This window comes from Corvus hawaiiensis, chromosome 17 (assembly GCF_020740725.1).
Source record: "Corvus hawaiiensis isolate bCorHaw1 chromosome 17, bCorHaw1.pri.cur, whole genome shotgun sequence".
NCBI lineage: Eukaryota > Metazoa > Chordata > Aves > Passeriformes > Corvidae > Corvus > Corvus hawaiiensis.
Window position 1 is genome coordinate 1,388,090 of NC_063229.1, and position 25,584 is coordinate 1,413,673.

Sequence of the window (25,584 nt, forward strand, 5' to 3'; positions counted from 1 at the left end):
TTGTCTACAGGCACTACTGCAGGAACTGTGCTGTCCCGAGACTTGGGCAGAATAATGAAATTGCTCCAACACATCAAGATTCTTTAAACAGGCCACTTACAATGTCGTAATTGAGAATGCTTTACCAGAGCTGCAGCACATCTGACCCTGGCCCAGGAATACATTCTAGAATAAAACACAATCCTCAAGCAGGATCACAACACGGGAAGTTCACACTCAATTACTTAACTGAGGCACACTAACCTCATTTTCAAATTACTACCTGCTGGGCTATAGTGCTATCACTTACAGATATGAGCATCCTTCATTTAAGTGCAATGGCTCAATTTTACTTCTTACTACAGTATTTATATTCAGCTTTTCAAGCCCTCTACATACATGCAAGTGATTTAATTCACTGCTGTTCTACCAGTATGTAGTATAAATAGTACATCAGTATGACTAAGGGCCATGAAAAAGCCAAACCCAGAATTCTACAAAAAAATTCCCACCGTTGACAACTCCCACTCAAAATTAGTTTCAGATGTGTAATTTAACCAACATATCCAGCTACATTTGGTGAGGAATTATTCATCCTGAAGAGGGGTGGCCACAATAGGGACCATCAAACCTTGAATGGCATGGAAAAGTGCAGAGGGAAGGACTATTACTGCATTCACCCAAATAGTAAGTGAATGAACTATCATCCAGTGGGTTCAAAACAATGGTCCTTATTCACAAAGCATTTAGCCATTGAATTCACTGTGGAAGGGCACTATGGATCCCGACAAAGAAAAATAAGCACATGCAGTGTTCAAAAAAAACCCCCCCAAACCCATAAAAGTTTACAGAAAAAGCTTTTCATTAAACAAAGACATGCCTCGTGACCGTGAGCCACAACTAAGTGCACACAGAGAGAACTGTCAATGTGTGACTGTGCTGTTCCCATTCTTTCTTTGGCATTTACTGCTGGCCACCATCACTGACAATCTCCTGAACTGCGTGGACCTTTGGCCTCACCCCAGCAATCTGTACCCTTTGTACTCTTTACAAAACACTTCCACTGGGACAATAGCATGTTATCAGAGTACGTTCTGTCTATGTAACAGAATCCTGCTATCAGCCCTGCAATGCATATATGTAATGCATATAATAATGCTACATATGGAGTTGAAAGTATTTTTTTTAAAATCACAAATAAAAGTTCGCAATAATTTCAAATGACTAGAAAATCCTGACAGATTTTCAAATATCTTTCATTAAACACTGATGCTCAAAATAATTTTCCTGAAAGCTTTTCAGCTTGCTCAAAAAAGCGACTAACTTGTTTGTAGAGGGAAAAAAAATAACAAAACCACCCAAACAAGCAAACAAAAAACCCTCCCAAACCATCAAAACAAACAAGGAATGAACTACACCTGAAACTTTGTGGATCTACAGAAAACGTAAAGGGACAGGAAATTTACTGCAACTGAGCTAGTCACTATTTTGAAGAGAAACACTCTCTCTTTGTGCTGTACTGTATTACATAAAAGGAATTTAAAAGGGTTCCGTTCTCAAAATTATTTGTTTTAGAAATCCAATGAATGACAATTCTACACGTTTTACATGTAGTGTCCTGGAAAAGCATCAGGAAACTTTAGGGAGGACTCCGACGCCTCGGGAGGGCAGATCGCCTCTCAGCAGGACCCATACGTCTGCACGCAACTCCTCAGTCAGAATTCCCGCACTCTCCTGAGACGATCACGCGGAGCGAATTCGGTTTCCCAGACACAGTGATGCCCAGTGCTGCCTACCCTGCTGTGGCTGCCCTCCTACCTCGCTCCTTCCAAAGGCCTTCACTCCCCGCCCGCCCCACCTCCGCCCCTCCCCGCCCCGTCTCCCATGGCGAACAGCCCCGCAGCCGCTCCCGCCCGGTCCCTCCACACAGCGCCATCGCGGGAAGGGGGGGGCTGTAGGGGGGAGCCGGGGCGGGGCAGCGCCATGCCGGGGGTAGCTGGGTCTGTCCGCGACGTGGCCACGAACAACCGAACCGCACACGGCCGGGCGGCGGGGCGGGGGCCGCCGGGAGCTCTGGTCCCGGTGACGGGCAGAGCGGCCCCGCGGGAAGGGCCGAGGCGGCCATGGCGGCGGGAGGGGCGCAGACACCCAGGCCGCAGCAGCCCGCGGACCAGGCCGCCGCTTGCCCGGCGGGGGGGCCCCGGCCCCACGAGCAATTACCTGCGCCACGAGCAGTGCGATCCTCGCTAGGGCCCCTTGGTCCAGCAACGGCGGCTCCGGCGTCACTGCGCTGGCGGTGGGGGATGGGCCCGAGGGCTCAAGCACCCTCTCCAGGCGTCTGAACCTTAAATGGACAGCGGCGCTCAGGCAGCCGCGGGGAGCGGGCGGCTAGGGACAGCGCGGTCGTGAGTCCGTCCCGGTGCCGGTCTGGCCCCGTCTATGGCTCCGCGGCTGCTCCCGAAATGGCGCCCGGCCGCTCGCCGCTCCGCGCACGGCACGGGGGCGCCCAGCGTACCGCGCAGGGGCTCTCGCGAGATGCACGGCCAAACAAGGCCCTGCACCCCCGGGCTCGCCACCTCTCGCGAGATATCGCAACCGGAAGCAGTGGCGGAAATGCTCGCGAGACTTGGGTAGACAGGTGGCTTTGTCACGCGCTTCTGAGCTCTCGCGAGAGCTTGCACGCCCGCCTGGCGCCCGGCGGGCGGGCCGAGCCTGGGGCCGCTGTGGGCGGGGCTGCGGCTGCGCCCGGGGCCCGGGGCCCAGCTTGTGGGTTTGCGGTGCGTTCTGAGCGCCCGTTCTTTCCTTGCCTTCGGAAGGGTTCTTCAGGATATTCTGAGCACCATGCCGAGGCCTTGTCGTAGGTTCTTGCTTTCCAGCAAACTAAAGTGGATTAGGGCAGGAGGGCGAAATTACTGTGTTCCTTCACCAGAGATTGTGCTGACGTGATGATTTAATAGGGTCTGTGGTCTGATCTTCCTCCTTTTGGCCGAGGGCTTGATTCATTCAGATTAGCAATGTCCGAAGGTGTTCAGCAGTACCCTTCTGCCAGAAACAACACCTCCCTTAACAGGCTAGCAGTGTCTTGCAGATTTTTTAGCCACTTCAATCCCAAGTAAATCTGTCAATGGCCTGCCCTTCTGGTGCGGCTTTTGGCCCAAGCCACTGCAGATTGCTGAAGTCTTGAAGCTGAATGTTTAACTCAGAAGGGAACTAGTGTTTTTGTTTAAACAAGTCCGTCTTGTTTCATTAACAGTGCTTCGTTTCCCTCAGAGCTCACAGAATGGTTCGTTTGTATTTAAATTTAATAATACGTTGTAAATTTGGAATTGTTCAAGGTAGTACAGATAACATAAAGTGGGTTTCCTGCTGGTATCAGCATGCAATAAATTGTTGCTGGGGAATTTTAGGTTGTTTATTTTTTTTTGTTCTACAAATCTGAAACAATGTAAAGATTAATTCTAAACAAACTTTTCCTCCTGAAATGATAACTTTTCTGGAAGTCCCAGGCTACTGTCTCATTTAATGTCATTTCTAACAAAGTTTCTGAAATGTTAATAGCAGTAAATGGTCCTGGGGCCCTTGCCCAGAGTGTCCAAGTCTTTCTAAGCTGAAGTGGTCAACTAGTAGAGTTTGGAACATTTAGGAAAAATGATCTGTTTAAAATTAAAAACAAAGCATGACTGTAATAGGGTTTTTTCCAACCTAATCGTTTCTGTACAGGTTGGTTGTAAACAAAATTACTAGTCTTCTCACAGACAAAACAAGGTTTATTCTATTTATTCCCATGCACTGTCTGTCCCTTACGCCTCGGCTTCCAGGCAGCCATCAGGTCTGGTCTAACCAGCTCCATGTTCCTTGCTCCCTCATCTTGTGATTGTGACTGAAGTATGTGCATAGGCTCATGTTGGTGGATTTACCTAAGGCCTTTCTCTCCTATCATTTGCCTGTGGAGCCAGGCTCTGGAAGCAGTACACAGACATGGGGGTTTTTTGTCTTCTCCACGAACACACCCCTTCCCCTTGGCTGGTGCCCAGGCAGTGTACGAGAAAGGATGCAGCCCCACGCTTCCAGTACTCACGGACAGGGCTAAGGTGGCTAATGAGTGGTCGGGAGTAGCAAAGAGCGGCACAAGCTGCGTGTCCAGTCTTGTTGCCAGACCCAGCGTATCACAGCACTGCCCTGGCCCGTCGGCTGTCGGCGTTCAGCTCCGCAGGGCTGTTGGTGTGGTCACTACGCACTTGGCTGGATTCACCTCTGGAGCTGAGGGGAAGCTCTCAGTAACACATTCCAAAAAAAAAGTTTTCTTGTTTGTGGGATGGCTTGATCCGGAGGAGGGACTGGCTCTGCTGCGCTAGGGGATAATGCCGACTATCGCTGGTGTTCCTCCCCCTAAACCTGGGCGTGCGTTCGCGTAAGGCGCCGGGGGTGAGGGCGGGAGTTGCTCGTGTCACCCGCGCCATGAGCGGTAGAAGGGGTCGCGCAAAATTTACAACCGAAAGGCAAGAGGGCGAAGGAAAGAAAAAGCTTGCGCTTTCCCACACCGGGAGTCGAACCCGGGCCGCCTGGGTGAAAACCAGGAATCCTAACCGCTAGACCATGTGGGATTGCTTGGTAACGGTGCCTGCTTGCGACAGCCGCTTCCTGCATCGCTGCGTTCCTGCACCGTCTCCTGCCCGCCCTGCGTCTTATCTGCGCCGCCTGCCTGCGCCTGCGCTGCCCACCGCTCGTTGTCCCTGCCTGCTGACCACCGTTTGCCTCCCACTGCCCGCTAACCACTATTCACTGCTCGCTGACCTCTGCCCGCACCGTTGGTCAGGAGCAGGGAGGGGGGTGAGGGGTGCAGGGCCGCTCCCTCACTTAGTTAAAAGACGAGGTTGGAGGTTGACAAAACTGAAAAAGTAGGAAATTACTAATGGGAAGATGAACAAATGAACTCCGGCCTAAAAAGGCACAGAAACTTGGTAACAGCCACCAATGTGCTCCTAAACAAATTTGAGCAACCACAAAAGCAGGCAGAAAAGCTACACTACCCAGTTTTGACTGAGAACAACCTTATCAGACACAGGTACAAGACAGGTAACAGGTGAAACACTGCAGTAGCTGGCTGCGGATGTGCAGGAAGAACTGACTATTGAGCATGTGGAGGAGCGATGCTGGATATTGAAGAAACTTCGGTATCAGTGTGCCTGAACCATTTTAATCTTCCAAGATGTAACACTGAACCCCTATATGTGGAAAACTCACACCTAAATAGGCAAACGAGAGAATCAGGGCTATTGTAGTGAACAGACTGTAAAACCAGTGGTGGTGACAGTGACGTATTTAGGAGGTCAGATTGGCTACCAAGGCAGAAAATCATTATGAAAAGTCTCCAATTACCCCCACACCGAGTGAGTAAATGTCACATCAGCATATCATGCGGTTGCTACATTTAGATACCACAAAGGCTTGATTTTTGGAGCAGCTGGTTGGAGAACATAAAAGAAGCAATTGGGTTTAATGCTGAGTTCTGTGAGGGGCCATTAGAACAGTCATGCATAGCAGTGAGTATTATGTTCAATCTGGTGACATCAGAAGAATAACACCAACAAAGAAATTCCTCCCTCAAGAGTTGATTAAAAAATGAATAAACTGAAAGGATAACATGATTGTAAGAAGCATGGAGATTCTAAAATTACTCAGAACAGTTGTATCACCACAAAGAAAAAGCTATGGCTACTGTTATAAACATATATTATAGTATTGGCTTCTCGCAAAGTATTAAGGTAGATATTATATAATGTTAGAAATGCTTTTTTGCTGTGTGGATGTAGTTTTCTCTCGTTTTAGCAAGAAATGTTAGCAAGTGTGAGCAAGTGTGAGCAAGTAAGAGAACCTCCAAGCGAACAGAGGATGAGGCCCAAGAAGCTGCTAATCAACACTTTGTCCAGAGAACAAAAGGGCCCAAAGGCTGCTCCGCCTGGAGAACGGGCAGCCAGGAGGGTCCGAGAGCCGCTATCACCGCTCTGCCCGGGGGGCAAAGAGGCCCAAAGCTGCCATCAGCCCTGACTGTCTGGAGAATTAAGAGATCCACCCTACCATCGACTCTTACCTAGCGGGCCCAACCCCAAGAATCAAAAGAAATAAAACCACAAAGCAGAAGACTACGCATGCTCTAAAAAGGCGGAACCAAGGAGTGGCCATGCAGAACAGTTCCTGGAAAAGTTTGAATATGAATAGAGAACAGACAGTAAAAATGGTATAAAAAGGACTCACCTCGGGCATCAGGTGTGCTCTTGGCAGAGCGCCAAGGCACCCGGCCGTTATCCCTTTGCTTTATTTTATGTGTCTCTTATTGTCTTTATATAAACCCTTTAAATTCTCACAGGAGAGTGAACCTCGTTTTTCACAGCTACAAAGCACCATTAAAAAGGCTATTAAAATATTAAATTAAAGATAAAATACCCTTCAAAATGTGAAGGTGATGTAGACCATGTCCATATGCCAGCAGAGAAAATCCTGAATAGGTTACAAGCTATTGAATCTGACTACACAAGGTAGATTTGAGCAGATTCTGTTTCCTCGCATGGATCCCAACTACAGCCCACTGGCCTGCATGAGGTTGCTAAAGACATGGGCAGGGACTGGCTGACAGCCAGAGGACCCAGCTTTTTTGGCACATGATGATCTTAGTCCATCTCTGACATGAGGGGGCAACTTGCTCCCCAAGGACTTGACACTGCTGGTGGAGAGATTTGAGCTTCTTCCATGTATCAACCTGCCTGTCCTCGGCTTCTTTTCTAGTTTTGAGTACTGGAGGATGCTGTTTCTCCTTCCAGAAGGCCTGGTGAGATGTCAATATGAGCAGCAGAGCCAGCATCTACACCCCTCCACTTCTGCTTGCCTAGGAATTGCATGTGAGGAAAGGGTGAAGGTTTTCCTTTGTCAACCACTTCTGGAGATCAGGACCTGGGGGAGGCAGAACTTTGGCCTCGTTTAAACTGGCCATGCTCATGCTGTTATCTTACCTGCCTGTGAAGCTGTTCTCTGGGCCCCAAGAGCACTAACAAGCCCTTAGGCCAGCCCCACCTAGGGCTTGTAGCCCAGCCCTGCACAGGACCTGTCATGGGCTGAATCTGTCCCTGGTCACCATCACTGGCCTCATGCTGACTCCAGCCTGTAGACTGACTCCAGGTTGATCTCAGACCTGCCTCATCCCCGTGAGCTGCTCAACAGTCTGGGCGGCCCATGAGACAGCCCCACCATGGTGGGGCTGACCATGGCCTCCTGCAGATGTGCTGTTCTGGGGGACTACCTGTGGGTTGCATGGGGTGGTCCCCTGAGACACCGCTCAGGTGTAATCCCAAGTGTTTTCTCTCTCCTCTAACAGCAGCTGTTCACAATGAGCAGCCTCAGAGGTACATGGACAGAGATGCACAAGTTCCAGCTGTCAGCACCCAGCCTGAGTGCACAGCACTCAAATTAAAATACAAGAACCTGTTTGTTGAGTTGATCTGCCTAGTAGATCCCCAAGATGCTAAAAAAACTAGCAAAGAACAGCTTTCAAAGGGGTTTGCCTAAAGCTGAATACCTGGATGTTGAGAGGAACCCAACTTGCCTGACACAGTTAGTGCAGCACAGGGGGACATTCAGCATTGCAATGCTGGCAACCACAGGTTTGGAAACTTCACTTCCTGCTGCAGTTTTGTGGTAGAGCAAAGAACTTGCTGCTGAGTTCAGCAGGAATCTGGCTGGTCCTTGAACCCTTGACTGTATGAGAAAGGATAACAGATAAAGAGTTATAACCCACTTCTAGTGCTCATTATAGGATTTCTGTTTTCAGTATGTATTAGTAAGGAGGTGGTGTGCAGGCAGAGCTCAAAACAATACCTGAGAGTAAAAGGGATTGAATTTTAAAAAATGAAATCTGTATTATTTTATTGAAAGGATATAATGAGAAATAACAACATGCAGAAATTTCAGTTGAGGACCTGTAAACAACAAAATGAAACAAATTTTTTTTGTGTTACATAAGAAGAACAGGAGTCATGGGATGAAGCTGAGAAAACTTAGGCAATACACCCTGGTGGGATCTCAGACAGATGTCTGAATGATCATCCCAAGAGACAACAAGGCCAGAAAGAAATGCCCCCAGAAATGTCTCTGCACTGGTCAGAAATGGTGAAAGTGATCTCACAAATCCTCATCTTTCTTTGTCTTGAGACCTGACTGTGGAACCTTCCTTCCAGGTTATTCACAGAAATGTGGATTCAATTAATTTGTCAAGGCTTGTGAGAAAAAAAGTCAGACTGTAGGATTAACTTGAGGAATTACAGATTCTGTCTGTGGCTAAACAATAAACTCACTTCTGGCCAAGTACCTACAGTATTACATTGTGCAGCAAAAACATCAGCCACAGCAAGGCCAGATGGGCCAAGAGCATGTGCAGCCCAGTGGGAGAGGGAGCAGGGAGGTACAGGGAGGTGGCACAGCTCTGTCTCCACTGCTCATGCTACTGTTTGGGTGCACCGGCAGTACTAGCTGAGTCTTGTGTCATAAGCCCTGGCCACAGGCCTCTCAGCAATCGTCCTCTGCTCTGGGCAGGTGTCCCCCAGCTCAAGGCTGCTGGTGATGAGACAGTTTCATATTTTCCAGAGTATAACATCTCCTGCAGAGCAGAGAGCACCATTGCCCAGCTTGACCAGTAAATCCTTAGCAGACACAGATTTGAGAGCAGCAGAGCTTACCAGAAACAGAAGTGTGGGAGGCTGTGATACAGAAGTCCTTTGGGAACATGTAACTCATTCGGTGTCAGGGACATAGGTACTTTATTTTGGGGAGCTTTCATCCTGCAGGAATTTTGAAGTAGAGGCAAACCTCTGCTGGGGAGATTTTCCTGACCTTCACTGCCAGCAGCCTCATAGAAAGTTACCTGGCAGCATGGACCTCCCTTCCTATGTCTTGTCTAGCTTTTGGACAAGGACTACCCTGGACAGCGGAGTCGATCTGGTTCACAAGGGACATCCCATCTCCACCTTCCTTCCCTGTTCTTCTCCTGGCCCACCCTGATGTGTGGCTCCGCTCCTCATTCTCATCCAAGTGCTTGCCAGATCATCCATCAGGCCAATAGAGGTTCTTGACAGTCAAAACAAGACTCAGTTTTGTTCTGTGCCAGTTTAATGAGCTGATGGGGTTCACCCAAGCTCAGATGAACACAGAATCAGGACTCAGAGCAACAAGAGAAGCAGGACTTGTTGCATGGGCAGCCCTCAGCTCAGTTCAGCCATTTCACCCACTACACCCTTCTTTCCCCTTCAAGGGCATGTTGACATTGTATCTAATGCCCTTCCCCTCTTGGCTGCACTCCTCTCAAAGGACAGAGCTCTCCTTTGCTGCAGGGAGATGTTACCCCTGCTATATAATGCCATGGCTTTGTCAGCAGCCAGGGAGCCACAGTAGCAAGGAAGATGGCAAAAACCTCTCCTGAGTATGTACTCACAGTCTGTTTTAAAAAGCAGGAGAGGAAACAAAGAGCATTTGCTGCTCCATCTGTGTTTCCGTGTCCCATGCTGCATGATTGGGTTACAGCCAGCTGCTGCCATTGCCAAGCAGTAACGCAATAGCACTGCTGCTTACTCTGCAAAGGAGCTGAAGATGGTAAGGCAGAAAAAATTAGGACAGGATGATTTTTTAAAAGCCCCATTGCAGAACACCTGGCTAGTTATACAAATTTACATCATGCCTGCTATAAAAAAAAGCCCCACAACAACCTCCTGATTGGTGCTTAAAAACATGTATTTTTACAAAAGGTCAAATATCTCCAACTATCTTTTTCCAGAGGACTGTCCTGGGCTGTTCAATATCATCAGTCGACTTCACAAAACGGACAGGATTAATGAAGAACAGGGATGTTTTTTTCTTTTCCTCACACTTGCTAAGACCATTTGATAGAGAGAACTGTCACAGCACACAATCCAAAGAACTTCAGACAGCAATGCCTGCACCCAGATCAGCCTGGTTCCATTCCGTAAGGTCTTTGAGACACTGGATACAAGATGTCTGTGCTGGATTACTGGAGAATTCACTACATATGTCTGCCCAGCTCAAACCTCTAGCTCCCTGGTATGGAGTTACAGACATGCTGGTTGGGAGGACCTTTGGTGGGCATTAGCCCAAACTCTTGCTTGAAATGAGACCATCACCAATACTAGATCAGGTAAACTATGGCTTTGTGTAGCCAAACCTTGAAAATCTGCAAGGACAGAGATCCCATCACCCATCTGAGTGAACTGTGCCCCTTAGTCAGCCCAGCACTTTATTGCGGCAAAGAGCTCCCCATGGTGAGCCCACATGTAAACACTCGTAGGAGTATCTGGGCAGTAGTTTGACCTATTGTTGGGGTTTTAGGAGTTCTCCTTCTGTTTTCTTTTTCTCCTAAAGGAATTTTCCCCATACATGTTGCCAGGGGGACAAATTACTGACCGCTTAAGAAAAACAAAAGACCTGGCTACAGAGGGAGGGGTCCAGCTGGCTACTCTCTTTCACCTGGGGTTTTCTCGTGTAGGGCAGGGGATACCACGAGATTTGAACTGGGAAAAAGGGTTGGGTACAGCCCCTGGCTGGCTGGTTTCTGTCGGCGTTTGGAGGGAGAGGAGGGCAGCCATCGTTGTGGACGGAATTCATCAGCGCTGCAGGCTTCCGCTTTCGGCTGCCTTCCTTCTACCATGAGTGGAGCTTGCTCGCTGGAGTGGCTGTTGCACTGGGACCCTAACACCCCACCTTACTAAAAGAGGGACTTTTTCACCATCTGCTCGGGTTCCTCAGGGAAAACCCTGGGATCCCAAGCCTGCCTTTCCCTGCCCTGCTGGCAGCTGGGCTGTGGCTGCCCTGCCCCCGCCGTTCCTTTGCAGTTGCTTTGAGCCTTCGCTATTCTGTAGCCTCACATGCCCTGCCTGCCGAGACCTCCGCGGGTTCCCGCTGCAGCTCCGGAGTTCGATACATCTCGTCTGCCACCCGGGATTTGTGCTCGTCCCTGCTGTTCCAGCCTGCTGTTCCTGAGGGTCCGGCCGGACACCGGGATCGGCTGCCCAGCAGTTTGTGAAGCCTTTGTTCCATCCCTTCCCGGGATCCCGGGGCACCGGTGCCGCGTGCTCCCCGAGCTCGCTCCGGAGCGCCCCCTGCAGCCGCGGGGGAGCCATCGCACCTGCCCTGCTCACCGGGAGCCGCCAGCGCCCCTGCCGGCTGCGAGCGGAACTGCACCCGAGGGGAAAGGGCCTGACAGCCGAGAAGGCTGGGACTGGGTTTGTGATTGTTTGCTGTTACTGCCATAGCTATTGTTGTTTGACTGGTTATACACATAGATATACAATAGTAAAGAACTGTTATTCCTGTTCCTCATATCTTTGCCTGAAAGCCCCTTAATTTCAAAATTATAATAATTCGGAGGGAAGGGGGTTACATTTTCCATTTCAAGGGAGGCTCCTGCCTTTCTTGGCAGACACCTGTCTTTCAAACCAAGACACCTATTTAACACAGGGCATTCACAGAACGTTTTCTGGTATTATTGGCTCTCTCATCACAAGAGCACACAGAGCTGCTCCTGCTCCTGCCCCCCCCTTCCAGCCATGGGGGCTTGGGGTGCTGGAGGCAGGAGAGGATAACAGGTGAGCTGGAGATAAGGTGACAGCACAACAGTGCCATACTCACCATGCAAGAGGAGCAGAGAGTTTGGTGTCAGTAACCATGGTCAGCCAGGGTCAAGTGACTGCTGACCCAGTGAGTGGGCCTGGCACAAGCTTCTGTGGCGTATAGCTGAGGTGAGGTCAAGGCTGAGGACCTCAAATGCAGCTCAGGAGTAGCACAGGGAACCCACAGCAAAGCATCTCCCAACTCATCCTCCCACCAATGCTGGTGCCCTGGAAGGGGGATCCAAGGCTGTAGCTGCACTGGGGCAGTGCTGGCTGTAAGCCCAGTCACACAAAACTTGCCAACCATTTTAGGCATCTACTCCCAGTATCACCAGTCTCTCAACAAAGGGTTGTCATACCTGTCTCGAGCTGTTACTCCCCTCCTTACTGTACATGGAGACAGTTACTGTGGGTCTGGTGCTGGACTGCACTGGTTCCAAGCCGTGCAACCCAGTTTGTTAACAAAGGCAGAGCAAGGGCAGTGCCTGCTGGCCCAAACCTCAAGGGCAATGTGCTGGCTGCGCTCACAGCCTGGGCTTTGCCTCAACTCTTAGCCTGGCACATACAAGCAGGACAGCAGCACTGCAATGCTAAGCTTTCCATAGCTTTAGCATCACTGGTTCTTCCACACCCCCACATGAGGAAGACCTCTCATGCCAGGACCTCCACCTGCCATTTCTTGATGTGGAGTGTGTGTCCAAGTATGAACACCAGATGAGCAGCTTTATGAAAGGGTGAACATTTCCAAATACAGTTATTCCACTTGGAAGCAGTATCTGAGGAACAATTTGAGCAGGATCTCAGGGAGCTGGCTCATTTTGCAGTTCTGCAGTGACAGTTATAGGAAATATCCTTCAGCCAAGAACAGGCAGCAACGAGATGATTTGGCCTGGAAACACTGATCGTACATCTCTTGCCTCATCTTACAGTGGTCTGGTGTTCACAGCCTTACAAATCATGAAGGCTGTTTCTTCTTACATTAGCAAAAGAACCAGCGCCCTCTGTTTTCGGAGACACTGCAATGTCTTTGCCATGCTCTCAAGTCACTTCACATTCACCTCCTGCTGCCACTTTTGGTGTGTTGATAACAGGCCTCGTGACTGGTGGGCTTGATCTCCCAAGTATGTGTCACAGAGTGGCCCACCTGTATCTCTGGAGGAGAACCTCCTTGTGTTATCGCACCAGGTACCATTAGCAGAAGTTTTCCTCAGCCCCTGACTGCCTGAGCTGTGAAAGTCTCTGAAAAAGTTCCCACAAAAGAAGCTTTTCCTGTAGCTGCTTAGTTTTTCCCTTCTGGCATTACTCTCCCCCTCTGTGAGTCACTTCTGTGTTGTTGGCACCCTGTGTGCAAGTCACAGCCTCAGAGCTGTGTGTTGTGCCTGGTAATTGAACCCCATATCACCCAGCTTTCCTCTTCCAGCAGTGGGGATCTCTGCTCCCAAGAGTGTCCTTGATGTCAGCAGGTGTGTGACCCTCCTCTAGTGGGGAAGTTCTGCCTTCAAGGTGGTTTCCTTGCTCTGCATTTTGATGCCCTCCTGCTGTGTGACACTGTGCAGGTAAGCAGGGAGCTGCCAGCTCATGAGTCACACTGACCTGAGATGTCATGTCAACGTGTCCTTTGTGTCCTTGAGAGACTCCACTTTGCCCGTTTTGGCCTGAAGAGAGAGAGGATCTCTTAGTGCAGAATAACATCCCAAGAGTTTCAGCTGCAGCAGCCAAGCGATCATGTTTAGGTTCTTCAGCAAGGCTGCCAGAGGTGTAGGTGGAAAACAGCCTACACATTATCATCAAACCGTGAAATATGCAAAGTAAAATGAGAATGTTGCAAAAACAATGAATACTTGTCTGGTCCCTCCTGCAGCCAACTTACCACTTACTGTGTGAGGTCACTCAATTTAGGGGGCTCTAAAGCTGGGTTTCTGAAACCTCCCATGTCCCCAGCATGTATTTTCAGCCTGTCCAAAGGCTCTTGCTAGCACAGAAATGATGATCAAGCTGTTAAAGTCCTTATACAGTAAGTCTGTATCTACAGGAGCCCTTGAGCAGAGACTATCAGGCTGCAATAAGCATTTCCCCAATATTGCTGTTTCCCTGAGGACAGGTGTAGCCTGTATTGGCAAAGGAAAGCAATATCTACACCTTCACAAGGAGAGATGCCAATTTAATCATGGTAGAGCTACACCAGCAAATTTTTGTTTTCAATGCAGACCTGGTTTAACTCCTCCTTTCCTTCCCTGCTAGCCTGTGCCTCAGTCCCTGATCTTTGCAGTCCCACAGAACTTAACTTCTCCTGCCTGCTTTCCTACAGCACCTCAGGCATCTCCAGCAGCTTTGCAGCCGCCCCTGTGGGGGCCCCACTTGCCACTGGCCTCCGGCTGCAGGGACACACTCTCCTCCCCACCCTGTAAGCACAGTGCAGCTGTGTGACCAGCCCACAAGAGTGGTGGCTGTGATCTCACTGTCTCTCTATTTGCTATTTAAAAATACAGTGGGACTTTCATGGGAATGTCTTCAGATTAAGTTACCCTCAAGTTCTCAATAGTGCCAAAATGCCATTTGCAAGTGAATGCAGTGCTGTTTTGGGTGGGACCCTGACCATTGGCTTGCCTGGGGTCATTAATAAACTGAATGGACTCATTTCTTACTGTAGCAGACATTTGCTACCTGGTGTGACATGGGCCACAAACCACTCTGTTAGTGGCAAAATCCACCAAATATCTGTCAAGTCTCGCACCCCCAGCTGTAGGGTCTGACGAATCCAAGCAGCTCAACCCCCAGGATTTGCCTCCACATGGGATTGTTCCGATTCTGGAATAACAGAACCCCGTACAAAATTCCTTGGGAGCAGTGCCACATAGCAACAGTTACTGAGATAGCAGGAGCTCTTCTGTGCCACCACACCAAATGACATACTCTAAACCAGTGGCTGACGGAAGCTGATCTAGCAGGGCCGACCTTTAGTGCATGGCTTGTTTACTCAGACTGCTGATGCTGGCCAAGGAACAGGGCTCTACTTGCTCCTGAGGTCTCTGAACCTATGCTGTTTGTACGCCACTGATGGATCTGTGCATGACCTGGAGACACACCTGATGTTCCTGCACAGCTTTGACCAGTCTACTATGTGCTCAGGATAGAGAAGAAACAGAAAGTACACAAAACCTGCCCAGATAAAATTGCTAGAGCAAAAAAGAGAACACATCTGGGCAAACCCAGAGCATGGCAGCCTTACAGCTCAGGCTGACCCAAAAATCTGTACTCTCCCACCTGAAAGCAGGGACAGCTCAGCATCCAGCATTGGCAAAGAAACTTTCCTCTCTCAGTGCTCCAGGCTGGTTCAAGTCCCCCCTGCCGCTTTCCATCCACGCTCTTGGAGGATATCGGGAGTGCCAGAGGGCAGAGCAGAACTAGTAAAGCCCCACATGCCCAGGGCAGCGGGAGGCAGCATCAGGGGAACACAGTTCACCGGGGCAGCTGCGATCCAGCGGCGAGCAGAGGCCGCACCTGGGCCCCGCAACAACAGCGCTCCCAAAGGGTCCCCAAGGCGAGGGCAGGATGTGACCTGCCGGACTACGGTTTTCCTCACAAAACGGGTCACGACCGTTGACTGTTGCCATTGACCTGTAGCTTAAATAAGCCTTCAGCGGCTCCAAAACTGATGTCCCGGCTCCGCTTCCACTCTCCTTGTTTCCACCCCTCGGACCATGCCGGGCCTCCGCGACGCCAGGGCTCGGCAGACTCGGTCGGGTTCTGGAGCGACAGCGGCCGCCGCCAGGGGCTGCCCTCGACCCGCAGCTCCGCCACTCCTGCCGGCCTCGCCCGGCCCGGCCCGGCCCGGCCCACTCCCCCCGCCCCGCCCCGCCCCGCCCCGCCCCGCCCCGCCCCGCCCCGCCCCGTCCCGGCACAGCAGCCCCCGGCAGAGGGACCCGGGGAGCGGCCGGGGGTCCCGGGCCGGGCCGCACCGCCCCCGGGCGGGGCCGAGATCGGGTTTCACATCCTGCCCCGCTCGCGGCCAGAGCGGCCATGGCGGAGAGGTGAGTGGGATTGTCGCGCACCTGTTGAGCGGCGGGAGAGGGGAGAGAGCATTGCCGCTCTCCGGGGCTGTGGGCCTGCGCCTGGACTGGGGCCGGGGCCGGGAGCCACCCCCGGCTCGGGTGGATGGGGCGGCACAGGGCTGGGCAAGCCGAGGCGGCAGGTGAAAGGCAGCTGGGCCGGGCCGGGCCGAGCCGTGCCGTGCCGTGCCGGGCCGGGCCGGGCCGTGCCGTGCCGGGCGGCCAGACTCGTGCGGGACGGTGGTCCCGGTCCGCCTCCCGCCGCACCGGGCTGTCCGGGCGGGAGCTCCCTCTCGCACCGTTCCAACTCCCGCCGGGGCCGCTGCCTGGGGCCGGGACTGTGCTGTTTGCGGCCTCCGAGCGAGGCGGGCGGCCGTGAGCTCGGCTGAGCGGAGCCGGCCTGGCCCTGACTCGGAGTCCTCCCTCCTGCCTGGCCTCTGCGCCTCACCGGAGGCTGTGGCCAGACTCCGTCGGGTGCCCTCGCACCTCCGAAGACGGGCGGCTCGTCGGGAACGCACCATGGTTTTGTGCCCGTTCCAGCCCGGGTTCGCCGGCACTGGGCTGGGTGCCCCCGTAGCTTGCCCTCTCTCGCTTAAAAAAATAAACGCTTTTACAAAATGATAGTGCAAATACTATCGGGCGTGGCTGTTGCACTGTGACCAGGAGTGGGTTCTGTCCTTTCCTGGAAGAGGGTAGGGAGCCAGGATCACCTGTTGGCAGTGAAAATGGAGGGCCAGGTAGCCAGGCCAGTTTCCCAGGCTGCATCCGGCTTCCGACAAACGCAGGCGGATTTTACGGCTCCAATGAATAACCCCATTGAAGGAGAATTCCTCCAGGTCTCTCCGCGCCTGGGATCGCCGGCCAGAAGAGGTTTGAATTAAGTTTGGTTCTACCAGGAGGAAAGTGCAGAGCCTGGCAGAGGCACCGTCCTCCCTGTTGCCGATGCCAGTTTCTGTTGCGCTGGTCTGCCAGTGTGTTTTTCATCCTAGATTAAAAACTTGGCCGATTTAACATTCCTGCAGCGTGACTCTCCCCAGGGTTACCAGATTTCAGCTGGCTTCTCACGTTGTCGTTGTCTGGGTGAGAGCTGCGCTGGTGTTTTTCTCAGTGCCTCATTGATAATGCAAGGTGTTTGGAATAATTTTTTATTTCTCTTGCATTTGAAGTTGTTTTATTTCCTTTTCCTTCTGCGTTTCCTGCAGCAGACCATGGTTTGAGTTATCCTGTAAGGAGCATCTTGGGAAGGGATAGTGAATCCTGTTGAGGGTGGCCCTAGAATACCAGAATTCAGTCAGAGCAAAATGATGAGCACAGCAGCATTCTCTCATTTTGTCAGCAGCAGCAACTCACAGCAGTTGCTTCTGCCTCCCTGCTTGTGACAGCCAAGTCAGTGCTCAGAGATTGAAGTTGTAGGTTCCTAATTTTGGGGTAAACTGTAAAACCTGGCAAAATCCTGTAGATTTGAGGCTATCATTCCACTAGCTGGTGCAGAGGAGTATAGAGCTTCTTGTGCTGGATTTCACTGTGTTTTTCCTGTGTATCTCCTGCTGACTGTTTCTTTAGTACTTTTGAGTTTGGTTTGGTGAGACAACTCTTCCTATCAGTTGGATGGAGGCTATCTGGCATGATGCTGAGATCACAGCAGATTACAGGAATGCAGATTTAGAAGCCAGGATTTTGGTCAGATAGTTCTCATGCTGTCTGCATTCACAACAGGTTTGCCTAGCTGAAACAGATGTCTTGGCCTTAGCTAGGAGAACGTAAGCTACAGTGAGATCTCAGTCCATGGGTCTGGTGCATTTTGTAACAGAGAATTTTATGGTCATCCTTGTGATGCAAAAGGCTGCTTTCAGCCTGACCCTGACTGGATTTGTGGCAGAAGTCCTCATGAGAGACATGCACGTGTAATATGCCATGCAGAACAGGGCTCACCGAGCACTGCCCTGCTTTAGGGACACAAAAGGCAAATGCCTCCCATTCAACCGATTTACTTGATTTCTAGAAAAATGTAATGGGCTGTGGTGCAAAGATGGAAGGAGAGCCTGGGATTCCTGTAGTGAGCTGCCTACTGGATAAGAAAATCTTGTGGATTTCGTTGTATTGGTGTCTGAGCTTTGAGGCATTTTTTGAATCCATTTTGCCATTCTTTTGGGGCTGCCTTCACAGGATTGGGGTAACTGCCTACTGGCAACCAGGTAAAGTTTTATAGACCAGGAAACAAGGGTTTTTTTTTTCCTCTTAGAGCCATGGAGGAAGAATTATTAGCATAGTTGAAGGACTGTTGAAAGAACTGTAAGATACACAGAATCAGCTTTAATGAAATTACTTCTGTAATTAAAGGTAACAAAGCATAAACAGTGGTAGGATTCTGACTTTTTGCCCCATGAGGGTAGGGGTTTTTTTTTGCAGGCACTGCCATTTAATAAATATTCATATTAATTAACCCTTTTTTTGAAGTAATATGTGTCATATCTGTATTTCCTGACAGGTAAATGCTTTAGTAACAGTACTACTTGGTTGCCATTTTATTTATGGAGAAGAAAGCTTTTCAGTTTGTACCTACTGTTTTAGCAGCATGGTTTTGGCTGTTTGAATTAAACAGCCTCCGGATGGGTGCAGAAGGAGATCTTCCAGCCTACCCAGAAATACTGGGGTTGCTAAAGTTGTGTTAGCTGGGTGGAAGGACTGGGAATGGTACTGAGTGTGCTTGTTCAGCAGGAAACCTGCTGTTCTGGCTGGCTGTTTTAACTTAATACAAAATGTAAGGGATTCATCAGTTTTTTTTGTGATTACAATGAGAACTCTTAATTTTATTATTGAATCTTGAGTTATTTTAGTATAGCTTGATGGTTTTAGTTAATTCAGATTAATTCAGGCTTTAATTTGTGTTTGCATGAATACCAGTTTCCATGTTTTTTAGAAACTTTAGTTTAGGAATGAGTGAAAACTTTGACACTTCGTCAGCCTGCCCTGGAGCTGCTGATGGGCTCTGCGTGTCTGAACTCAGCCGTGGCTTTGTAGCAGAGGGGTCTTCTGGTTTTGGCAGGGCATCCAAGCCTCTCACTGTTGTGCAGGGCAGAGCTCTCCACATCCTCTGAAGTGGGCCCATGTGTCTTGTTCTAGTTTACCCTCTTCTTAGTTGGCTTAAATAAGGCCATGAATAAACATCCTCTCTGAGGCTTGCTGTGACTGCATGACAAGCCCATACCCCCCCCCAGCAGGTTATCCCACTCTGGTCTGCTGAATGAGCCTTTTCCTGGATGGGCATTGTGGTAGTTCACTTGGCAGTAAATGAACTGGGATAGCAAAGGTCTCTGTTAGCTCTGTAAAATCAGTGGGAATAAGTGCACTTAGGGAGAGGTTATCAGCAAGCCTGACCTCTGCCATACGCTCCTGTCATCCCCACTTCTCTAAACATGCTGCTGAGCTGGTGAGCTTACCAGGGCAGTTTCCTTGGGATGAAATGGTTTAGGAATGACTGGCTAAATTTAAGTGAACCCAGGAGTTTGTTTTCCTCCAGTAGCTCTTCTGGCAGAAGTGGAAGAGGGGCTGTGGAGGACAAGATAGTTGTCCTGTCTACCATCACTGCCAAAACCTTTCTAAGCTGCTTCCATCAGGAGGCCCAGCATGGCCCAGAGCTAGCTCCTAAGGGGCAGTCAAGCCTTCCAGTGTTTGACTATGCAGATAAAGCCTGGTCTTTGGGAAACGCCTTCAGAGACATCAGAGTCTTCTGATGGAAACTAATCAGAAATTCAAAGCAAAGAAGGAGTGTTTCCTCCTACCTGAAGTCTCCTTTTCCAGTGTTTCTATTCCTGTTGTAGTCCCCAAATGGCTTTCCATCCCCAGTGGATGATGCAATTAGGAAGAGATGCTTGCAAGCTTTCAGCAAATAGATAGGTCAGAATTTGAAATGTTCCATTTAGGCTCCATCAGTCCTTCCTAGGTGGAGTGCAATTATTTGTGCCTTGTTGTGACATGTTACGCTTGTGTTTTTATAAAAAGTCCCCCAGGCAGATTCAAATAGTTCATGAAGTGCCTCTTATTTGTCATAAAAATAAATTCTGGATCAGGCACTGGGATTTGGTTTTAGCTGGATTCATAGAAGGTTTCTGAGTTCTGCTGTCATTACTTACATATTTGATGTTAATTCCTGCCTTTGCCAAGGAAGGCTGTTCCCTTGTAGGAAAGACAGCTTTAATGAGCAAACAATTTCTTGTCCTTTTTAGTAGCTCAGTCGTGAGTATCCATTGAAGCAAGCTGTCTGTTGGATGGGTTTTATGCTTTTCATGAGGAAGAGTAATCCTCTGCTTTGGACAGTTTCTTAAAGCAGTCAGTTCTTGGAGTGGCAGGAGAGTATTAACTAGAGCAGCAGCTGTGAGGTCCATCTGGCTCATACATCTGGAAGAGACACTGTAGGTCAAGAGAAGATTCTTTTGCACTTAGTCTTTGTCTCATGGGATAACGGAAATACCATTATTTGGTATATATTCTCTCATCCTAGTTACTGTTCCAAGGGTTTGAGGTTACTGCTCTAAGGATTAAGTGATTTATATTTCCAGTTGAGTGTAGCCCAGTAAATTTCAGTGTAGCTGGTGTCAACTATCTTCCAGCTACTCTCCCAAGCTTTTTTATTTGTGTGTTGTCAGCTGCCATTTTTTTGGTTATGCAGCACACACAGCCAAGAGATATTTGGAAAACTTAAAATGAGGATGCTGGAAGTCCAGATTGTTTGCTTGCAGCGAAGCATGGGAGAGGGAAAGGACTCTGTGATTCCAAGGGGAATGTTGGCATGGCTTGTGTAGCAGCTCAAGGAGACATGGCCTCCCCGTGTTACATGCTTCAGGCAAAAAGAAGGGGCTTGAGTTGGACAATATCAGCTTTAGAAAATTTCTCCTGAAAAAAAACCACACTGAAAGACAAAAGTGCTGGAGATGCTGAGTTTATTTTTTTTTCAGGCTCGTTTGTCTCTTTGTACTTTAGGTCTTGTATGAAATTCCAGCAAGGGCTCCATGCTACAGAACGCTGGAACTTCTGAAATAAAGAGGTCTTAATAAAATTGTTTGCTGACATCTTCATCAACCATCAGAGGCAAATAGAAATCTGGTTCTACAAGGAGGGTGTATTTTCCTACCCCTCTTGTATTCTGCTTGCGCTCAGCTCCCTGAGCCAAGCTCTTGCTGCACTTCCTCAGTGGTAAGTGCTCCAACATGGGATGAAGTGAAGATGAACAGGGAGCACCCTGTACTCCCCAGACTTGCTGTGTCTTCCTGTCTCAACTTGAAGCAGAGCAGTCCTGGGCATCTCTAAACCAGCCTTTTTCTTAGCTGCAGGGTTTATGATCTACCAAAACCAAACAAGCCAAGCAGGAAGGGTCCCCCAAACACAAACCTGTGCTGGGTTCACCTGTGTGTGTAACTTCGCAGCTGTGGGACACTGCCATAAAGCACTTTGCTTTGACAGATGGGGCTGTTTCCAACTTGGGCAAACAAGGTTGCTGGTTTTTGCCTGGAAACCTGTTACAGAGGCAGCAAAGACTCAACATAGTGGGATTTTGTGTCATCATGGACTTGTGGGCCAGGGCCAGGTGCTCTGTAGCAGGGATAGCCTCTGTGTTCTGTAGGTCTGGTTTTTTCTGTTTGCTTTTGCTTGTGTCATTCATCTGGGAAAAAATACACAAAGAGGCTTACCGTCTCCATCACTAGTGATACCAAGAAAATCCCTGCACAATGCTGCCTGATGAGCTGAGACTGAGCTCAGCAAATCCCCTTTTAACCACACAGAGTTCAGCTGTCTTGGGTTTTTCTGACTCTGAGGCAGTGTGATGTGTTGTGTACAAGCAGCCAGGGCTCAGGTTAGATGGATGAATTGGTGTAAAATATTTTCAGGCACAAAGGAAAGTCAGAGAAAAAGTTACAGGAGACTTTATAGCTGAATAATTAAATACAGGCCCAGGGAATGCAGTGGGTGAGCTGTGCTGTGTAGCCTTGCCTGGAAAGGTTCCTCTGCACTGGCTGGTGTGGCTGACTCACATTGTTGGAACCCCAACCTGCCCACTGGTCCTGGCCAGCTCAACTGCTCCAGCACCTACTTTTCACCCCCCTGCCAATCTGCTGGTGCAGTTGTACTCCGCCACAAAGTCTTATCTGCTCTGGGCTTGTCTCCGTATGCTGTTGGTGCCATGTGGGAAATAGTGCCGGGTTGTTTCCAGACATGGAGCGAACTGTAGGTGGTCACACTGTGATCCAGGCACTGAGTCTTCCTTCTAGGTGTTTAAACAGTAACCCAAGGTTCAGCTGTTAGTTTCGACATGGTCACTTTGTTATAAAATGGTAAATGTTGTATTTGGTCCTCTTCTGGTCCTGCATCCATTTCTTCCTTATGTACATTGTAGTTCTTTGATAGTTCTTTGATAGCTGCAGCTATCCAGCTGTGTGTCAACCACATTGTTTAGCTCTTTCTTGGCTCCCTAGAGCCAATAGTTATGTTTGGGATTTTTTTATTAGATCTTCCAAGCATTGCTCTAAGCTAGGGTGAGAGGAGAAACTCCAAGTGTTTTTATGAATTCTTGATCATCACCAATCAACATGAAGTGAAGCAAAGAGAGATGGTGAAATGGCTGTGAGCTGAGGTGCAGAGCCTGGAGTGCAACTGGCATGAGGAGCATTTAATGCAGGCCTGAGGGCAGATGCTTAGCACATCGTAATGTGGAGGTATATTATCTTAGCAATTTATACCCTTGTAATACAGTGAATAGTCTGGCTGGGATATGGCTGAGTTGTATTTAATCAACCCAGCAAAATGAGTGGGAAGCAAGTAGCATTGGGGCTTAGAGGACAACTTTGTGCTTGGGTTGGTGCTGCCCTTGGGTTTTCATCTGCAGTCCTGAGTTAGAGTACAAATGGCCAAAGAGTTGCAATTTTGGCTTGGAAACACCTCAGAGAGCTTGCCCCTGAAATAAGCTACTCTAATTTTCATTAAATTAATTTTAAATTCACTGAAGATAAGGGTGAAAAGCAAATATGCTCCTTTCTGTACAGAGGATTTAGAAGCTGCTGAGGAAATGCCTGCTGGTAGTATGAGAACCCAGCCTAAATTCACTAAAGCTGTTATTTGAAATTAGTCTAAGACACAGGTTTAAGGTTCTGGAGACTTCCAAATTAGAAGTCTGTTTTGGGATGGCAATAAGCATAAAAAATAAGAAAAACAGTGATGATCTGGAGGTGAAGCTGTTCACTGCCACCTTTTTTTTTTTTTTTTTTTCTGGCTCTGAGTCCTGTCACCAGAGTGGTTGAGTTCACTAAAGCAAGAGAAAACCATCTGCTTTTAGTTAGCAGGCTGAATTATCTCTGTGAGGGATTTGAGGAGCTCTGCTGTCCTCATATGAAGAGTGCTGGGGTTGGGGAAAGAGTGGGAGGGGGTCATAGACAATTATTGAATTTGCAGTACATCATTGAATCATCCACTCTGATTTTAGTGTGCCATGATGTTATCATCCTGTTCCCTCTCCCATGGTCTGTTGAGCCAGCTTTGAATGTGATGCTGTTGAAGTGACTTTGGCCTTGAATTCCAAATGTCACTACAAGAGGGAGGCTGGCAGAGAGATACTGTGGGCAGAGCTTCCTTTAGTGGGGGCACTTCTTTGGGTTGATCTTGTTCTTGAAACAGGGAAAGCTGTATGAGTCTGGCAGTCAGGGCCATGTCAGTGATTTCAGCCTCTCTGGCTCCCCATAACTCTTCCCCAGGAAGGTGGCCTCTCGATGTGCAATGGCAGCTCCCCATCAGCCATTCAGTGCTCTAACAGCTGAGCATTTGCGTGCTTAAACTTTATTCGGTCTTGGAGGGATGAAATCACTCACTATTTTTGCGATTTAGCTGCTTTTGAGCTGTGGGAGCTGTCTGTGCATGAGGGAGAAGCTTCTTGGTAACCTGTTGTTTGGTGAAGTTGTGCTGGCTACAGGGAAGTTCCACCTTGGGCTGCTTTGTCCACCCCGCTCTCCCTGGAGCAGGAAGCAAAGACTTCAGATGGGAAAGAGTGAACAGCATGGTGATCACCAAATGGTTTAGTGAAACAACCCAGAGTTCAGCTCTACAGATGTAAAAATGAACATCTTCCAGTAGTTGTTGTGCCCACCCCTGCCTGGCCTGGATGGCTCGGGTAGTGAGCTGAGCTCGAAAGGTGTTGATTTTGACCTGCAGTGGAGTCTCTTTGGGGAAGAGCACAGTTTCCTATTTTAGAGTGTCTCCTGATACAACGTACATCTTGTACTCTGGATGTGAAATAAAATAGCCACTGCAGCTGGCCCAGACAGCTCTATTACCCTGGTCTTGCCAGGGCACGTGGCGCCAACTCCAAAGTAGAGTTGGGCCTCCAGGAACGGCACGTGGTGAGCCCTTGGGACAAGCAGAGGAGGGCATGCAGTTAATTCCTATTGCATTGCTCAAGCCTCTGCTGTTCACAACAGCAGCCATTTCTTCAAGCAAGAGCATGTGGGTGGTCAGAGAACAGACAAATTTGTCATAGAACTGCCAGCAGTGCAGCTTTCTTGTCTTTTGAATTCCAGCTGGACCGGGTGTAAAGCAGTTTCATGGACTGCAGAGATTTGAGGGACTTTACATGAATTAACAGTATTCTCCAGAAATTACCATTTTGGGTTTGTTTCTTATGGTAGGACCTTGTACTGCTTTGCGTATAGGTGTACAGCTGTAAACCCTCCTGAATGGTGCGGCTGTTTGCCTGGGAAAGGCATTAAGAGCTTTAACGGTGAGGTGTGTCTGTGCTGTAGAGCTTGGACTGCTCTGTTGGTCCTCTGGGAAGTGCAGCCTGTCATTAGGACAGGCGGTCTGTGGGCCCATGAACAGAAAGCAGTATCTGTGTGGCTGACTCTGAAAACTGGGTGCTGCTGAAGGCGGCATTCAGCCAGCCCCTTCTTGGGTGCAGCTCTGTCATAGCAGAGCTCTCTGTGCTGCTCAAGAGGCAGGACAGTGTCGGCTTCATCTTTCAACTTTACACCGGCTAAGCTGTGAGAGAAGATGAGAAAAGGAATGAATAGCTGGGAGGTGCAATCCTCATTTTTACTGTGCTTCAGGCAAGAATTGATCCATGATGTTTTTATTTTTTAGATTAAAACCTGTTGCTGACTAAACCTGTTTTGCAGTTTGCTAGCTATTGGGCCCAGCCTCTTGTCTCTTGCATGTCTCCTGCCAAGGTCCTGTTGGCCTCAACCTTGGCTAGAGCTCTGTGCTCAGTAGTGCTGAAGATTAACAAGGGAGAAGGCCTAAGCTGTGGCAGCTCCTGGGAAGGGAAATGCTGTTGCAGGGCGCTGCTCTCCTGGAATCTTGGCTGCCCTTTGATATCATCCTGTACTCCTCCCAGGAAGGAGGAGCCTTGACTCCTCTACCTCTCACCTGGTGGCTGCCTCAGGAGGTGCTTTGGTTGTGTAGCATGTTTCCAGCTGGAAAAACATCTAGTTTTGTGCATCTAGAAACTGTGAACATGCAGTTACCCGTGAAAACTCAGTACATATGTGCTGAATAGTTATGATAATGCTAAGCCTGGGGTTATAATGGGATCCTTATGACTGGCAGCATAAAAATAAAATTAATGAGACCTGTCTGACTGGCCACAGAGCTGGTGTTTACTCCCAAGTCTGCTAAAAAGGGCCTGTCTGCTGTCTTGTAAGAGCCCTAAGATTGTTCCTTGGCTAAAGAGGAGCTGATGGGAACAGAGGTGGCATGGAAATCATTTAGTGATGACATTACCAGCTCAGAAAGATTCGATAGCTCCAACAAGAATAGATCAGACTTTTTTTGTTTGGCCTTTTAAAGAAAGATGCAAAAAAAGGGGAAATGTGCAGAGGAAAGAAGGATAGTGGAATGAGAAGGAGGTTTAC

The 25,584-nt window shown here is 49.2% G+C and overlaps 2 protein-coding genes and 1 non-coding gene across 6 annotated transcripts in view; 1 reads left to right on the top strand and 2 right to left on the bottom strand.

Annotated features, from left to right (window-relative positions):
* Positions 1–2,486, bottom strand: part of RBM39 (RNA binding motif protein 39) — a 29,864-nt gene extending 27,378 nt beyond the window's left edge. For 2 of the 4 annotated variants that reach the window (XM_048321829.1, XM_048321828.1), the window contains exon 1: positions 2,200–2,484. The gene's annotated coding sequence lies outside the window, so the exon portion shown is untranslated. Of the gene's footprint in view, positions 1–2,199 lie in introns of all 4 variants that reach the window. The other 2 variants (XR_007207206.1, XR_007207207.1) reach the window with 2 other exon arrangements.
* Positions 2,487–4,511: 2,025 nt separating this feature from the next.
* TRNAE-UUC lies at positions 4,512–4,583 on the bottom strand. The gene has a single exon. It is a non-coding gene; the product is annotated as a tRNA-Glu (tRNA).
* A 10,963-nt stretch (positions 4,584–15,546) lies between these two features.
* Positions 15,547–25,584, top strand: part of LOC125334650 (rho GTPase-activating protein 39-like) — a 57,203-nt gene continuing 47,165 nt past the window's right edge. Inside the window, exon 1 of the mRNA XM_048321726.1 lies at positions 15,547–15,676. Coding sequence (XP_048177683.1) covers positions 15,666–15,676 — 11 coding nt within the window. The 5' untranslated portion in view covers positions 15,547–15,665. The remainder of the gene's footprint in view (positions 15,677–25,584) is intronic.